The sequence below is a fragment of the Phragmites australis genome, chromosome 12, assembly GCF_958298935.1.
Source record: "Phragmites australis chromosome 12, lpPhrAust1.1, whole genome shotgun sequence".
Classification (NCBI taxonomy): Eukaryota; Viridiplantae; Streptophyta; class Magnoliopsida; order Poales; family Poaceae; genus Phragmites; species Phragmites australis.
Genome location: NC_084932.1, coordinates 8,869,331 through 8,887,445, shown reverse-complemented (window position 1 = coordinate 8,887,445; position 18,115 = coordinate 8,869,331). Strand labels below are relative to the sequence as shown.

The 18,115-nt window shown below is 40.0% G+C and overlaps 1 protein-coding gene across 1 annotated transcript; it reads right to left on the bottom strand.

Moving 5' to 3' along the window:
• Positions 1-1,024: 1,024 nt before the first annotated feature.
• LOC133886790 (protein NRT1/ PTR FAMILY 4.4-like) lies at positions 1,025-6,961 on the bottom strand. The gene is made up of 5 exons (XM_062326628.1): positions 6,612-6,961; positions 6,239-6,456; positions 5,168-5,608; positions 2,687-2,805; positions 1,025-2,250 (listed from the first exon to the last, which is right to left on the bottom strand). Exons 1-5 carry the CDS (start codon positions 6,748-6,750, stop codon positions 1,338-1,340), a joined length of 1,830 nt encoding a protein of 609 aa, XP_062182612.1. The 5' UTR covers positions 6,751-6,961; the 3' UTR covers positions 1,025-1,337.
• Positions 6,962-18,115: the final 11,154 nt, after the last annotated feature.

The following is an 18,115-nucleotide window of genomic DNA, read 5'->3' as shown; positions in this document are numbered from 1 at the left end:
CCTGCTTACTCAAATCTAATAATAATGAAAATCACTTTTAAGGCCAAAGGAATCAAACTAAAATTTGGTGATATTCTCGACGTGGGAATAAAACTACATACTATTCCGCAGAGAGATTGGCATGACTTTTAGGGGCTGCTTGATTTATGCCAAAATATGTAATATTCCTTGAAAAATATCTGCGTGTTACCAATTTCGTCCTTGCATTGTGTTGGATTTGCCTATCAATCATGCTTATAAACCTTCATATTCACGCACAACATGCGGTGCGCATTCTAGGATTCCTAATGTCGCATACACGTGTTGCTCTCAGATTATGTACCCTACAACCTTTTAAATTTCGAGGAGATATTTTTTATTGGAGGTTTTATACACTCTATAATGGTTTCTTGCTGTGAAACTTGGCTCCAAACTTAATAGAAAATAGGAAAAATCTCGACGAAGAAATTCTGAGAAAGATGCAGCAAACTCCATGATTCCTCTCCAAAGTTAATATGAAGGAAGCCTTGCTGCATAAACCATCTCAAGAATCATGCTGAGAAAATATTTTCGGTGAGGCTTGTCATGGCAAATTGTCACGAAACAACTGGATTAGGCATGTAGTTAGATACAACAGGAAAAGCAGGGGCCTTGTCAAACCACACATGCTTGTCAATCACCTTAACTAGATGCTCCTTTTACAAAAGTGTGACCAAGACATTTTATCTCTTCTAATTCTTTCACTTCTGCAAACACTTTATGGAGTATGCATCCTTTCCGGAAAGAGATATTTCTCTCTGTAAATCCGGCAAGAATATGGCATATGGCTTAATATACAGCTTCTATTCCATAAAGTGTTTAACATGTCGCACCGGGATGGCTTTAAAATGCGAGAAATGAGAATTTATTCTATCTCTACAAATAGCGTTTCGGCAATTTCGCAAGAGAAATTAGCAATCAAAGTCGCGTAAACAAATATAGAGTTACTACCCTTGCAGGGAGCGTGGCAGCAGTGGAAGTTTAGTTGCACTTGCACACGCACACCAAACAAATTCGGTGCTCTGCTTTATGAGAAATTATTTGGTATTTACACAGCTACATATATATTAGATATATTAGCTCCTTCCATGCAAGGAAAATAGGAGACTAGGTTCAGCTACCCAAACCAGTGCTACTCAATACTCATGCATCCCCGCAGGAGTGGAATTTACAACACTACCCTTAAGGTTGGCCTAGCCAATGCAAGGCACAACCATTAAAAACAACATAAGAAAAAAAATTAAAAAAGGTTAACTACACATAAGCACTAAGTTAACTGACTAATTGACTGATATGCTTGATCTTCCCGGGCTCACTTGTCAGAGGCCCATGCTACTATTAGCAGCCAGCAGTACGCCAGTGCCCTTCTCGTCCTCCTGCACATCCCCGCCGCCGCCTCCAACTCCGGCCACCTGCACCGTCTCGACGCTGTTGGAGTACCACCTCGCCCAGAAGAGGTAGTTGAAGAAGTTAAGGAGGCTGAGCGCGGCGAGGAGCCAGTAGAAGAGGTCGAGCCTGTCATTGTTGAGGTGGTTGCTGGCGAGCCAGCCGCCATTGCCGCTGGCGGAGCTTCTGGTGACCATGTTGACGAGCGATACGAGCACGGAGCTGAGGTAGAAGCCGAAGGAGTAGGAGCAGTAGGTCATGGAGGTGAGGAAGGCCTGCATGCCGGCGAGCGACTGCTTGTAGAAGAACTCGATGAGCCCCACGGCGGTGAACATCTCCGACAGCCCGAACACCAGGAACTGCGGCGCGATCCAGAAGATGGAGAGGATCCGGCCCTCGACGCTCTCGGAGAGGCGGCGTGCCTCGACGAGCGCGGCGGCGACCATGGAGAAGGTGACGGCGAAGAGGCCGACGCCGATGCGCTGGAGCGGGGTGATCCCCGTGGCGACGCCCGTGAGACGGCGCATGGCGGGCACGAAGGCGGCCTCGTAGGCCGGGACGAGCGCGACGAGCATAAGGTAGGGGATGGCCTGCAGCGAGGCCGGCGGGACGTGGAAGGAGGCGGCGAGGCGCGTGTCCATGGCGCTGCCCTGCTGGACGGAGAAGGTCTGCAGCTGCGCCAGGATGGTGTTGAAGACGATGGTGCACGCGAAGATGGGCACCACGCACAGCAGCACCTTCACCTGCTCTACCTCCTCCGGCGTGCACAGCCGCCACGGGCTCTCCTTCCCCACCAACGCCCCGCCGGCGCCATCCTGCGCCTTCACGCATGCCTTATCCAAGAACCTTTGATTTGCAAACAAAGCTCTAAGAAATTTCAGCGAACCTCACAGGAAAGTTTTGTTTTTTTTTTGGAAAGTTTCGATGCATACAATCTTTTTTAGAAATAAATTCTATACGATGATACAATGTATGATCCTACAACACCATCTTTAATGGCAGCTATTTGTTCTTAATGTGAATCTCAAACTGGTTACTCAAAACTAATAATATATGGCTAAGTAATAAACATGTATAATAATTTATACAGTCCCTGTGCGACTGTGTGAGTGTGATCCTGATTTAAAAAAACAAACATGTATAATAATTTTCTATTTGGATGCTATCTACCGTTTTAAGTAGTAACTATGCAACACTTATTTTCTCTTTAGGGGACAATCCGCACGTGCATAAGATACCTCTGACGACTGAAACTGGATTTAGCAAGCACACGTGACTGTACCTGAACTTGTTGATGCGGCGGATGTTAGTGTTAACCGACATCTCGTGGGTGGCGATGGCCTGCACGGTGGCCGTCGACGGGCACACTTGCTTCCTCTTTGTCACGGCGGCAACAAATACCTGTCGATCCAAAGTCCCATGCCCGCCGGGGCATGAGTTTATATATAGGGAATTAAGCTACAATTTGCAAATCAGTGTTGTACACTGCGTTTTAATTTGGTTTCAAGAAAACTTGGCGGATTGACGCGTCTACGCCATGCGCTCACTTTTTGTTACATAGAGTATGACAAAAGAATACTAAAAAAATAAATTCATTATTTTTGAACATCTCAATATTTATTTATAAATTTATCATATTTAACATATTCATTTAATTATGGAGAAAAAGTGGTACTTCATGCATGCACATAATTTTAACATGTAGATGATAGTAATACGAAGCTAACTAAATTTGTTTAATATTTTTTTGAGTTTTAGATATTTTCTATGCATTTTAAATTAGTTTAGCCAATTTATCAATATAACTATTATTCCTTTCGCTATTTTTCTGAAATTTAGAAAAAATATGTGTACATATATATGGATACATATATATACGTATATATATACATACACATATGCATGTATATGTATATATACGAATACATATATGTATCTATATACACATATGTGAAACCTACATAAATAGTAGATACAGTAACTTGCCACCCTGGAATTGCTCTAATTTTAGACCTTTTAATATATGTAATAAATTACCGGTATAGTTTAATATTGCAAATACCCCTCTAGATCTAAGTGCGTCAAATAGCGGTTGTTAAGGTACAAATGACTTATTTTGTCACGTAATACAGTTGCAAGGATGTGAGTAGGGTTGAAAGTGTCTCGAGAGTCTCTCTTAGGGATTCTTTGTCCATTTTATTTTTCATAGGAGTCAAGTTTAACCTTGTTTGTTGACGGTCTTTGTTGTCTAAAAGGAAAATAATATGATGCCTCGAACCCCATAACCCCTTTTGCTAAACTCTTGTTGATCCTGTGGCTTTTGGATAAAAAAGTTTGCCGATTAAACTACACCGCCGCCGGCCAGCTTTGCTCCCAAAGCAGCGTATCCGGATCGAGTTTACTTTCTCAAGAAAAAAATATCATGATACGTATGGTCAAACTTTTTCTCCTTTTGAGTGTTGGATATACACCTGCATGTTCATCCATATAAACACATCGTCGTTTACACAGCTAGTGCGCATACGCGCAGCTAGGGCCGGCTGGCGACCATATTTGCACCATTGCGCCATAGACATGAATTCGCGCTTACAATATTTTTGCTAGTGGGTTGTGTACCAATCGACTTATAATAATATACTCACTCAAGTCTAAAGTAAGTATCGTTTTGAATTATTTATAGTCAACTGTTTTAATCTTTAACTACAAATTATATTTTATGTATTAAGTTTAGATATTTGAAAATGACACGAGTAGCTTTATCTTAAAAAACTATTTTTATAATAATATACTTTTGCTATATTTTATCAAGTAGAAGTTAAAATTATATTTTAGAATCTGTCGATATCTAAAATATTACTTATTTCAGATCGGAGAGAGGATGTTTCAATTTCATATGTTACTGGTAGAGGACCTTGCATGTTACCTATTTTGTAGTGAGATCTGTGAGCATATCGGGATAGGATATATTTATAAATGCATGGATCTGAAAGCAAAATCAGCAGAGAGGATGTCATTTGGGATCTGTTTGATTTGGTCTTTTTTTTTTTTTTGTCTCACAAGCTAAAAGCCGAATCAAATAGTTGAGTTGTGAGCTGATTTTTAAAAAACTGAAAAGCTAACTTACGAGAAAATAAACTAAAACTAAGAAGTTAATTAAGAGAAGCTTTTCTTACTTTTGGTATACTAAAAATAAAATATTTATTGTAAAAACCAATAGCAAAATATCAAAAGACACAGAAGCCAGAAAAATCAAAAGGCAAAAGCCTCTACCCAACCAAATATACCCTTAGGTGTATCCTTGTGGGTAAAGTGCGATACAAATACAACAAGCATGAAACTTACAAATACTGAAATACAGCTTTGTCACTATATAGATGGTCCATATGTATATAGCTAGTCTTCGGTTATGTGCATTCTCGGATGCAGAGGATAAGATATATTTTTGTTGCAATATATGTCTGACTATTGTATAAAAATCGGTTATAAATATGTTTGATTTTAAATTGTAAGGTTAGGATAGAGTTATAGTTGGATTTATATTCCTAAACTTATAAATATTAGATATTATTATTATAAATGTAGTATAATAGACAGATCAATATTCAAAGAGTGTCTTGGTGTGGTTGATTTTTTATTTGGCTTTTCGATCTTAGGTATGCTTTTAGTTTTTACTCTATTAACTAAATAATATGTAGCTGGTCCGTGCGTATGTACAGTGTGGCAGTAACGGAAGAGTATACGTTGGTATGTACGGCGTACATACCTTTGCTATGGGCATCAAAATGCTGCCCTGCGGCGGCTTGTTGCGGTAGAAGGCGACGCCGGCGACGAGGCTGACGAGGCCGATCGCCATGACGGCGGCGGAGACCCCGAACCCAACGTCCATCCCGGAGCGCGTCTGCACCCAGACGAGCACGGTGAGCGCCACCAGCTCGCCCACGCAGAAGCTGAAGTAGGCTGCGTTGAAGTAGCTCGACAGCCGCCGCGCGTCACCGCCGCCGCCCCGCCGGAACTGGTCCGCGCCGTGCGCGATGATGTTGGGCTTGAGGCACCCGCTGCCCAGCGCCACCAGGTACAGCGCCACGAAGAAGATGCTCGCCTTCACCCCGCCCGCCTCCTCGCACCCCTCCCCCGCCGCCATCATGTCGCACGGCGGCGGACGCAGCTGCGGCAGGTGCGCCTGCACCGCCAGCAATATGAACCCCTGTCATACATACAAAAAGAAAAGCAGAATTATTCAGAAAGTTAATCGGTACGGTACACTCAAGCATTTGCTGTTGCCATTGTTTTAAAGCATTGAACCAGCTAGCACATATCACGCAGGAAAAAAGTGGATTGGCGTTTTGGGCGCGCACTGAAGGCGCACTAGACGGTTGCCATTGGGGGTGATGATTTGTTCCTGTCTTTTCACCTTTACTTGCTCAGGTTCACAACATTGGTTTCTTCTCATTTGTTCTCTTCCTAAGTATTATACCCTGTTAAACTTGTTACTATTTGCCTATCATTTTCTTTTGTTTCAGGCCGTTAAAGTTGAACCCTCGCCTTTTGTTGAATCTTTTCTGCACCTTTGTGCAGTGCTAGTTTACAGAAAGGATTGCAACGAGGAAGAGCTTAAATTATACTACATGATCTTGTTCATGATGAGGCCCTCTTGCACAGAAACAAACAAGAATGCAATCATGTTTTTTGTTTTTAAGAAAGAGGACTCAGGTGGCATGCAGCTTTATTTTCTTATCTTCATTCTATGATCATGAAGTGATTAGTCCAGTATCCAAATCAGTGAAGAGATCAATTATTAATTAATTTCTCAGGCGTGTTCAATTATTGTGCTTACCGAGAGCTCGACGAATCCGAATATCAGCATGGTCCAGAAGCTGCCGAGGTAGGAGTCGGAGAGGAAGCCGCCGAGGAGGGAGAGGAGGAAGACGGTGCCGATGAAGTTGGTGACGATGTTGGCGGACTGGGACAGCGGGAAGTGCATCTCCCCGAAGACGTATGTGATCAGGTTGTTCCCCACCGCCGCGATCGCCATCATCTCGAACGCCTGGATCCCTGCATCCATGGCAACAAGTTCATGAATTAAGAGTCAAAGAACAAGGAACAACAGAGCACACCAAGCGCAATTGCAAACTGACTGAAAAAAAAATACTTCTGTAGCAAACGTAACTCTGAACCAAGAAAGGAGAAGGGCGAGGGCATGCACCAACCTAGGACGAAGACGGCGGCTTTCATGCCGCCATGCTTGCGAGGGTCACAGGGCCTTCCTCTCCAGTCAACAGAGACCTCAGCGGCAGAAGCAGCCATGGAGTCCCCTTTGGAACCTTGCCTGGACTCGATATCCATCATTCACCTCTTCTACTGAAGTTTGCACTGCACACCACTCCCTCCTCCTACTGTGCTCTGCTCCAATAGCTTCTTCCTCTGTCTCTCGCTCTGCTCTTGTAACACTACAAGTTTTGCAAGGTTAGAGACCTCCCTGTGGCTGGTGGCCTTACCAGGTCCAGCACACTATTGAGCTAGTGCGTTGTGTTGTGCTCACCTTCCAGGAGTGGAGTGACTTGGTAAATTTCCAGGCAACTGGGCCGGTTATTTATAAGGGCCCCCGGGGTCGGGGAGCCGATTATCATGGCATAGTGTTTAACCCTGAGAATGCAAAAATGCCGATAAATGTAAAAACATCTTTGTTAATCATGAGCTCTTACTGATAATGAAGTGACTTGATTAGAAAACTGGCGTAAAATGACAGAAAAAGGGAGATAAGACAGAGGGCATATTATCCTTTTTATTACCTCCGATTCAATTTACTTTTATTTTGGATATGGACCCAGTCTCTGCACTCTACTACGCACAGGTTTTATGGTTACTCTTTTATAAATATATATAAGCAAAGAAAAGTAATGTTGTAGTGATATAGAAGTAGCTTTGGCGATGAAGGTTAATATCATTCCTTTCTGAATACTTCGATGTGTAATAGCCGCCAAAGTTTTAAATTTTGACAAATATAGGACGGACCACCGGTGGCAGATACAGGGCTAGGGCAACTAGGGCAGCTGCTCTAGTCCTAGGTCCCTAAGTCCATGCAAATTTCAATAAATTTTTTGATTTTCTAAATTTAAAAGATTTAACCAAAGAACATGGTGATCTTGTCCGAGGCGTGAAATATTTCTGGCCCCGCCCATTAGGATGCTGGTTATTGTAGAGCGGAGGTAGTATGAATTTGAGCCTCCAGATTGTGGAGTGACATACCACTACATGCCATCTCTGATGAGATAAGAAAGCATCTTCCTTTTTTTCCATGTCCTTTCAGAATTTTGATCCGGACAGCTGGAGACAAATGTGAGGTTTGAGATTCTGATTGTGATTGAACTGTTGCCATTTACAAGGATCCTTGATCAGTACAATAATGTCACAAGAATTCATTCTATATATAAATATGGATCATCGGACTAAAATGAGATCTTTACAGTAGCAGTGCTCATCAAATTTTACAAGATGTGGTTGTATAATTTGTTGGAAGTAATAGCACTTTCAGATTTAATTTAATTAATTTTTGATATAAAATGAACAAGAACGAATGCAAATATTTAATACCGATGGTGTTTCGACTAGTTCCGACTAACCCCTACTAAATTCGACTAGCCTCAAGTAGGATTCGACAAGTCTCAACACGCTTCTACTAGAGCATGTCCTTGACAAGATATTCGACTAGGTACTCGACCAGCAGATGTACTCGATTAGTTACTTGAGTAGGATTTACATATGTATCTGACGGCGACGTGAGATGCAGACGCCCCCGTGGTGTCAATGCTCGATGCAGTAGATGATGATGAAGAAGGAGTAGTCGATGCAAAGACTACCGTGATGTCGATCCAGTAGGCGCTGACAAAGATGAAGTAGTCAAAGTAGATCGCGATGATGTAGAGAAAGAAAATCATGAGCAATCGCGATGAGCACTTCGCAAAAACCTTATTCGCCCTCTTCCTATGCAGGATCCCAAGGGCGACGGGTTCTGAATACTTGCTCTCCCGTTCGTCGGTGCACGCCGACGCAACGGGATGGAGTAGACTACGTGTGATAACGCAACAGAGAAAAATTGGTAAAACCTTAATTGTATGTAGTGTCTCACATCTCTCCTTTGTGTTGCAGCTGGTAAATATATATAGAGGGAGAGTCACGTGATTGAGACACACCATGACCGAAGACAGTTATGCCGCCACAATCGGAGTCTTGACCAATACGATTTTCATATATTTATCTGTTTGTCCACGTAGTAAAAAAGAAAGAAACCGCAAAAGAAGGCCGGACCTTTGCAAGCAACTGACCCGATTTTGGCGGACCATTCATGGAGGTACCGGGCGTCCGCGCCCTGGTCCTCGCCACGGCCTGGCGAGGCAAGCGAGCGCGCGCATGTGTTCTTCTAGTCCTCTGATTCACACATGCTAAATGGGTGGAGGAGAGAAACCCTTTTAAGTTGGTATCCATCCACTTCCATTAGTAAGGTGGGACTAAAAATACACACATCCCTCACAGGGTTGGGCCTTTGAGATTTATTTAGAATGATACAAATATAATGGGCTAAGCCCATTTATTCTAACAATCCTCCACCTTATCTTAAAGTCCCACAAAGATTTGCCTTTTTCTCAATATTGTTTGATATACTTGTGTTTCAGTGGAGACCGTTAAGTTGAACATCCACCTAGAACATAAAGCTACACTCACTCACAACTTGAACAATGGACTAACCCTTGAAATGCAAGTCTTCTGCAAACAATTTTCACTTGAAGTTATAACTGATACTAGGCTGCGGGTGGAGCATATAAGTCATACTCCATGATCTCTTGTGAGTTTATTAGAGATCACCCAAATCTCATAGACTACGACCAACATTTAGACTCATATAGACGTGTTCTTTTCAAGAATGTCATGTAGGTTAGCATCTTCGCTAACTAAAGCCAACAAAACATATTAAGCCAATAGCCAACCTGCCTTACAGATTTCGAGAGTCTTGCATCTTTACTTGAGTGGGTTGTGTGGTACTCTCCTTCAATTAACCAATAGCTTGTTCTTCCCAGATCCTAATTCACGGGATCTTCAATCACATAGGTTGGGTTACCACTACTGTATAACTCATATGGGTCTTATACCCATTTCTTTCGATGCATTATCTATCACATTTCATGATAGTCCCTTTGTAAATTGAGCTGCCAGATTTCCCAGATCCTAATCCAATGCTATCACTCCAGAGTGTTTCAATTTTCTGACAGATTTCAATCTTCTCTTTACATGTCTTGAGGATTTCATGTTGTCATTAGAAATGTTCACTTTGACAATAACTATTTTATTATCACAGTTCATAAGGATAGTCGGTATCAATATTTTGACCGCTGGCAAATCCATCAAGAGCTCACGCAGCCATTCACCCTCAACAGTGGTTGTGTCTAACACTATGAGTTCTGCTTTCATGGTTGACCTCGTCAATATGGTCTGTTTGCAGGACCTCCATTAAACAGGAGCACCGCTAAGAGTGAATACATAACCACTTGTGACTTTTATCTCATTAATATTAGATATCCAATTTGAATCACTATAACCCTCCAGTACTAATGGTTACCCAGTATAGTGAAATCCAAAATTCATAGTACATAGCAAGTAGCGTATGACTCAATCAAGCGTATGCCAATGATCATCACCAGGGTTAGAAGTAAACCGACTCAATTTGCTCATGACAAATGAGATGTTAGGCCTTGTAGCACTAGCTAGGTACTCGAGTGATCCGATTATTTGAGAGTATCTCAGTTGATCCCTAGCAGTTCTTTTATTCTCTTGAAGTATTAAGCTAGGATCATAAGGTGTTGGAGCAATCTTGTTGTCCATGTAGCCAAAACGACTCAAGATCTTTTCCACATAATTGGATTGTGAAAGTGTAATTCCATTCTCATCTCTAATCAACTTAATGTTTAAGATCACATCAGCCTCTACCAGATCTTTCATATCAAAATTTCTAGATAGATAGGATTTGACCTCATTAATCACATTAATATTTGTTCCAAAAATCAAGATGTCATCAACATACAGACACATAATGACTCTCTCACCCCTACCATGGCGATAATACACACATCTATCAGCTTTATTAACAACAAAGCCCGCAGATGTTAACGTTCTATCGAACTTCTCATACCATTGCTTACGGGCTTGTTTGAGGTCACACAAAGCTCTCAACAACTTACATACCTTGTCCTCCTGACCTTCTACTATAAACCCATTAGACTGATCTATATAGATTTTCTCATCCAACTCTCCAATAAGGAAACTGTTTTAATGTTCATATGATGAATGATAAGACCATGCAAGACAAGGAAAGTAGTACTCTTATCATGGTCAGACGAGCAACAGGTGAATAAGTATAGTAGAAATATTAGTCTTATTTTTGGGTATAACCTTTGGCCACAACCCGAGCCTTATATTTTTCGATAGTACCATTAGGCCTAAGCTTTTTCTTGAACACCCACTTACAACCTACAAGTTTACAACCATAAAGTCGATCTGTGACTTCACAAGTCCCGTTGGCTAGAATAGAATCAATCTCGCTACGAACAACCTCTGTATCTGGAGATGCATAAGCTTCTGAAATCGACTTGAGAGTGTCATCCACAAGGTACATAGTGAAATCATCAACAAAAGATTTTATTGTCCTTTGTCTCTTACTCCTTCTTGGAGTCTCACTGGCATCCTCCTCAGGAACTAGCTCGAGTGGTTGCTCAGAATACTAGAAATGTTATATATATCCTTCATAGGAAACATGTTCTCAAAGAAGGTGGCATCTTTAGACTCCATAATTGTATCGACTAGCATGTCAGATATCTCAGATTTAACTACTAAAAACCTATAGGCAATGCACTGATGAGCATATTCTAGAAAGACACAATCCACTGTCTTAGGTTCCAACTTGTGCTTTTTTAGTTATTGGTACATTGACTTTTGCTAAGCATCGCCAAGTGCGCAAATATGAAAGTGATGGTTTTCTCCCTTCCTATTCTTCATATGAGATTTTCTCCTTATTCTTAGTAGAAAATCTATTTAGAACATGACATGAAGTCAATAAGGCCTCCCACACCGTGCCTTAGATAAACCCGCAATGTCTAACATGGCATTAACTAGGCTAGTCAGGATGCGGTTCTTTCTCTCGGCTACCTCGTTTGATTGGGGCAAATAGGGAGACGTTCTCTCATGAATTATTCCATGTTCCTTACAGAATAAGTCGAAATCACTTGAGAAGTACTCTCTATTATGATCTGACCTAAGTCTTTTAATTTTTCTTTCCAATTAATTTTCAACTTCTGCCTTATAGATCTTAAAGTAGTCTAGAGCCTCACCTTTTGATTTCAACAAATACACATAACAAAATCTAGTTGCATCATTGATTAAGTCATGAAATATCTTTTCCACCCTTCATCGACACACCATTTATCTTGCAAAGATCTGAATGTATGAGTTCTAATGTTGCCAAATTTCTCTTATCACCTGCCTTGTGAGGCTTACAAGGTTTCTTAGATTGCATACAACTTTGGCACTTAGAACCTTTGACAATGAAAAAAATTCAGAAATAAATTCAAGCTTGAAAGCCGAGTCATGCAACCAAAGTTTATATGATATAACCGTGAGTGTCAAACACTAGCCTCATCTCCATTAATATTGCCACAAATATGGTTCACAGATTTATTGCAGAAATCAGAAAGAGAAAAGCGAAACAAGCCTTCGCACTCATAGTCTTTACCAATAAAAGTCCATGTTTTAACAAAACCACTTTATTGGACTCAAGTACCACCTCAAGATCCATTTCGCATTAAGATGGAAGAATCTCTAGCGATATGATAAGAAGAGAACATTGAACTGTCAGCACACACATGTACATTAGCCCTAGTATTAATCTAGCAACTGGTAGAATGATTCACTAAAAGAATAATAGGTAAATTACCATACACACTAGTTGCATCTCTAGATTTTGCAAATGATCACATTGACAGACTTGGTGTTCTTCCCTTGATTAACCTTTCTTCCTTTGCGGTCTCGACAATCTTTGGCTCAATGGCCAACTTCATCGCACACGAAACAAGATTTATCATATTTATTTATCATCTTCTTCTTGAAGTTGGTGGTTTGTTTGACCTTGTTATTTTTCTCTTTGTACTTACCATTAGAGGACTGTTGCACCACATTTGCACTAGACTGTCCATCACCTCCTTTGTTATGCACATCCTTAGCTCGAGTTTTCTCTTCAACATCAAGAGACACGATCAAACTCTCAACAGAGATCTCGTGTCTCTTGTGTGTTAGAGTAGTGGCAAAATTCCTCCACGAGTGAGGCAATTTGGCAATGATGCCCCCAACCACAAACTTGTTGGGTAAGGTACACTTTAGGAGCTCGAGTTCTTTTACAATGCACTGAATCTTATGAGCCTGCTCGACTATCAATCGATTATCAACTATCTTGTAGTCATGATATTGCTCCATGATATATAGTTTACTACCTGCATCTGACGCACCAATTTTTATATTCAGTGCATCTCACAATTCCTTTCCATCCTTTATGTGCATGTATGTATCACATAGATGACCGATAAGAGCGCTAAGAATACATCCTACAAAGAGTGTGTTGGCTTCCTTGAACTCCTTCTCCTCATCAGAGAAAAGAGTTCCTTCGGGCCTGCCAGACGCAACCCAATAGCAGTTCATAGTTGTAAGCCATACAATGGCTTTGACCTACAATCTCTTAAAGTGCATAGCGGCAAACTTGTCTGGCCTCAGTGCATCAGTAAAACCAGCCATTGTTAAATCAAAGTGCCTAAAATAAGGATTTTGGATTGTTAGAAGTAATAGCACTTTCAAATTTAATTTAATATAATTCCTGATATAAAATGAACAAGAATGGATGCAAATAATCAATAATGATTGTGTTCTGATTAGCTTTGATTAGCCCTGACTAAATTCAACTAGCCTCGAGTAGGATTCGCAAGTCTCAACACGCCTCGACTAGAGCATGTCCTCAATAAGATATTCGACTAGGTACTTGACTAGCAGATGTACTGACTAGGTACTTGAGTAGGATTTACATACGTACCTCATGGCGACGTGATATGTAGACGCTTCCGTGGTGTTGATGATCGATGCAGTAGATGATTATGACGATGAAGTAGTCGATGAAGAGGCCACCGTGATATCAATCCAGTAGGCGATAACAAAGACGAAGTAGTCAAAGTTTATCTCAATGATGTAGAAGAAGCAGATCGTGAGCAGTTGCGATGAGCGCTTCCTAAAAACCTTATTCACCCTCTTCCGGTGCAGGATCCCAAGGGCAATAGGTTCCAGAGACCTACGCTTCCATTTGTCGGTGTACGTCGGTGTAGCAAGATGAGTAGACTACGTGCGACGGCGTAGCATAGAGAAATTGGTAAAATCCTAATTGCGTGTAGTGTCCCACATATCTCCTTTGTACGGCGGCTGTCAGATATATAGATGGAGAGTTGCGTGGTTGAGATGCACCACGATCGGAGACGGTTGCGCCGCTACGATCGGAGTCTTGACCAACACGATTTCTATATATTTATCCATTTGCCTAAGCAGCAAAAAGAAAGACACAACAAAAGGAGACCGGACCTGCGCAAGTAACTAAACCCGATTTCGACGGACCATTCATGCAGGTGCCGTGCGCCTGCGCCCTCCGCCCCCGCTCCGGCGAGGTGAGCGAGCACGCGCGTGTTCTTCTAGTCCTCTCATCCACATATGCTAAATGGGTGAAGGAGAGAAACCCTTTTAAGTTGATCTTCATCCACTTCTATTAGTAAGATGGGATTAAAGAATACACACTTCCTCATAGCGCTAGGTCTTTGAGATTTATTTGGAACTATACAAATATAATAGGCTAAGCCTATATATTCTAACATAATCATATGTGGTGAAGGGAAGGAACCATGGAATTAGCTTTGGTGAGCAGTTAACATCAGTGCAGGTCTCTGTTAAAAGGGTTAGAGTTTGTTTCTGCTTTGGGGGAGTGCATTGGCACGAGGCATGGGCCTGAAACCAACATAGGCCATACACACAACTTTCCAATGGGAAGTGGACACCTCCAACCAAAATCTATTCCTACCTAGCAATGCCAATCGTGCAGCTTTTCCACTGATGCTGAGCAAACAGCACAACACATATATTCTCCTTAAGCAGTGGCTAATATATCCAATGGCATCTGATATGTGCTGATGCAAGTTGTACAGGACCTGGGAAGAAGAAAGAATGAGCTAGTTCAGATTAGGCTTAATTGGCTCTTATTGTAGCTTGGTACCATAGCATCAGCAATCAATTAATCTCAATTTTATCGTGGAGATACGGCAAAACATTTGATTATTCCCGACATAAACGGATAGGATATTTGGAATGTATCTAAATTGGGCAAATGTAGCTGTCGGAAGTATTCATGATTTCTGGTTCTGCGCATTGTGTTTGGATGGATGATTTGAAGATTTGCTATCCATCATGATGTTGACTGGATCTAGTGCTTAGTAAGCGCTTTTGGGGCTTCATCGAAACGAAGAGTGATATATCTTTAGTTCCTCTAATATTATTGAAGCGCAATACCTTTAATTTGTACTTCTCTTGAAACTGTGTTCTTAAATTGATGTCCGAAACAACAGTAAATACAATTTGCAAATAGAAATAAAAAATGAATGTGCGAAGTTGCGAAACTATGTTGATTTGCTGGAGTTAACATATTGCTCAAATCAACCTTTTATGGGTGACCACGAACATTATTTAGTTGCATGTTGAGTTCTTTTGGTGATTACTTTGACGATTGCGTGATGATGCATTGTATCTCCAAATCGATAAGGATCTAAACAATATATCTTGATTAGGACACCCCAATGCAACTGGGAGCCTGCATTTGTATCCATGTGGGCATGATCAGCATTCACTATGTATTTACCATGCACGTGGAAAATAACACTAATGTACTACTTTCTCTGATTAGAAATGTAAATTGTTTAGGATATTAACACGGTTTATAAAGTGAAATTTTAACCATTAATTTTTATAAAAGTATATTATATTAAATAGAAAGAGTCATATATTATGAAATTATTTTTCATGATGAATCTAGTAGTATTAACCTTATATTGCAAATTTTTGTAGATGTTTAACTATTGATGATCAAAGCTAAAAAGGTTTCATTACCACATAACAAACCATCAGTACTAGTTTAAAATTGTCATCACTGGTAGTTCTTGAACCAGTTTTGATTACTTAGTACTGATAGTCACTGACTATCAGTATCGGTTCTGAAACCGGTACTAAAAGTGCTATCAATGCCGGTTCTTGGCTAGAACCATCACTAATAGTCGGTCCCAAAATAGACATTCTGGTGCCAAAAATGGATTTTTTTTTTTGCAACAGATCAGCCCCCGAGGTCCAAGCTACCCCATACGCACACGCCATCGTAAGTCTCAATTTGCTCATTTTTTATGCATGTGCATTCTGTTGGATTCAAACCCGTGACCTCTCTCTCACGCAAAGCTTCCTTACTATCCCACCTATCTCTCATCACTTCTAGCAATAGAAAGTATTTTCCTTTTGACCCTTCATGCCAAAAACTTTGTCTTGATTATTTTGGCATCTAAATTACTTCAAATGAAAAAGTTGTCAACTAAAAAGTTATAGATCTCATCGAGAGCTATAATTTTGATATAAATATTTTTCTCATCCGAATATTATATTAATATTTTATGAATTTTTGAAAATCTGATTATAGATATGCAAACTGACATTTTTTTCCGGGCTTCAATTCAACATGAACAAATTTTAGCATGCATGTCTTATCATTTCAGCAAGTACTTATTACTATTAGATATTAGCATTTATCTAACTTATATTTTTTCATCATTCCATATGTCATATAATCTGGAAATAGGTGCCCGTGTGAAAGTCAGACAACAACTTCAATTAATATATTTCATATAAAGTATATGTTAATCATGTATTAGTGATTAACATTACATATATTATCATTTCAATATTGAGCTACTAGTTTCCTCGATTTTCATGTAGTCCATGAGCGCTAGGTATATTCCCATGAGTAAATCACGACAAAAGAACTTGAGCTCTATAAGTTACGTGTGCTAAATTGTTTGTAACTCAGATTTGATCACCTATATGATGTCAAATAAAAATATTGTGAACTACAAAGTTGTAGATCGCGTCGAGTGCTATAATTTTTATTTAAAGTTTATCTCCATCCGACATCATATGAATAAGTTATGAATTTTAGAAAATCGGTTGTCATCAACTATCAGTGGCAGTTTGTGATACGAACTGTCACTGATAGTCCCTTCATTATGTATCAGTGCTAGTTCGTACCATGAATCGGCACTAAAAATAGGTATCAGTGCTGGTTCTTAACGCCTCAATAATGGTTTGAGCATGTGAGGGGAAGAACCGGCACTGATACCTTTTTAGTGTTGGTTTTTAAGCAACCGCCACTATTAGGCCGACACCTATTGCCTGTTTTTTGGTAATGTTTGACTTAGAACAAACTTAAAATGATTTATATTTGTAATTGAAAGGAGTAACCACTTGTCGGCTATAAATGTTTACCCACAATGTTATTAGTTCAAGTATTAGATGTGGTTTCTTAAATAGTATATGTTACTCAACTATTTGTTGATAAGGCTAACAACTATTTAAGTGAGGCGGGTGCACTACTAGAGAAAACATATGTACAGACGGTTCGGAAATTCCGTGTGGGATATTTTTTTAACTGTATGTGAAAAAAGTCTGTACAAACTAGATTTATACATACAAGTTTTGAACCATATGTATAAAATATTTGTACACATGGCTCGTTACTAGAGCCGTCTGTAGTAGTGAAATATCACAGATGGTTGGAAGTTTTAAGCCATCTATGATATAGTAATAGTACAGGTGGCTCCAAGAATGAGTCGTCTGTACTATGGGAATATCACAAATGGTTTGAAGTGTCGAGTCCTCTGCCAACATGGTACAGTACAGATGACTCCAATTTCGAGCCATCTGTGAACTAGGAATATGAGCCGTCTGTTGTGCATTTATACAGATGGTTGTAGACCTAGAATAGTCTGTACATTCGTATATACAATTATGAATTCATAAATTACTGAATGTAGACTTGCATATCAACAATTGATCATACACACATCAGTAAAATTTCATACACACAATAGATCATCTGCATTCAAACAACAATAGATTTTTCATTTGCATTCAAACTCTATACATACAGTAGATCGAACATCTTCATTCATTGTCACAAAGTCACACATATCATGCAAAGTCATTCACATAAACATAAGTAAAATATCAATATTACAAAGCCTTACAACATTTACAAAGCGTTCTTCATTCTTCATTTTTGAGTCAACCCGTGCCTGACAATATATAAACCAACAAATTAGTTTTAGCACACTGAACTAAAATGAAGTAATGAGTTCATTTATTTCATTTTCTATATCATTAACCATAAAGGTATAATAAATCAACAGACTACAAGATGCAAGCATTTTCAATATATTGAATTGACCAGTTTCTATTGAGATTACAAATCTTGGCTCCTAAAGTTGTCGGGATCATAAAATTCACCACTCTCCTTTATGATCTCTGCATGTATGAAATAGATGAGACATTTTTG

What these genes read in the sequence shown, in the direction of transcription:
- LOC133886790 (XM_062326628.1), bottom strand. Translation starts at nt 6,750, where the DNA reads ATGATGGATATCGAGTCCAGGCAAGGTTCCAAAGGGGACTCCATGGCT. An exon ending in AGCCGCCGTCTTCGTCCTAG is followed by an intron (nt 6,457 to 6,611) that starts GTTGGTGCATGC and finishes CCATGGATGCAG; the next exon opens with GGATCCAGGCGTTCGAGATG. An exon ending in TTTTGATGCCCATAGCAAAG is followed by an intron (nt 2,806 to 5,167) that starts GTATGTACGCCG and finishes TTGGATCGACAG; the next exon opens with GTATTTGTTGCCGCCGTGAC.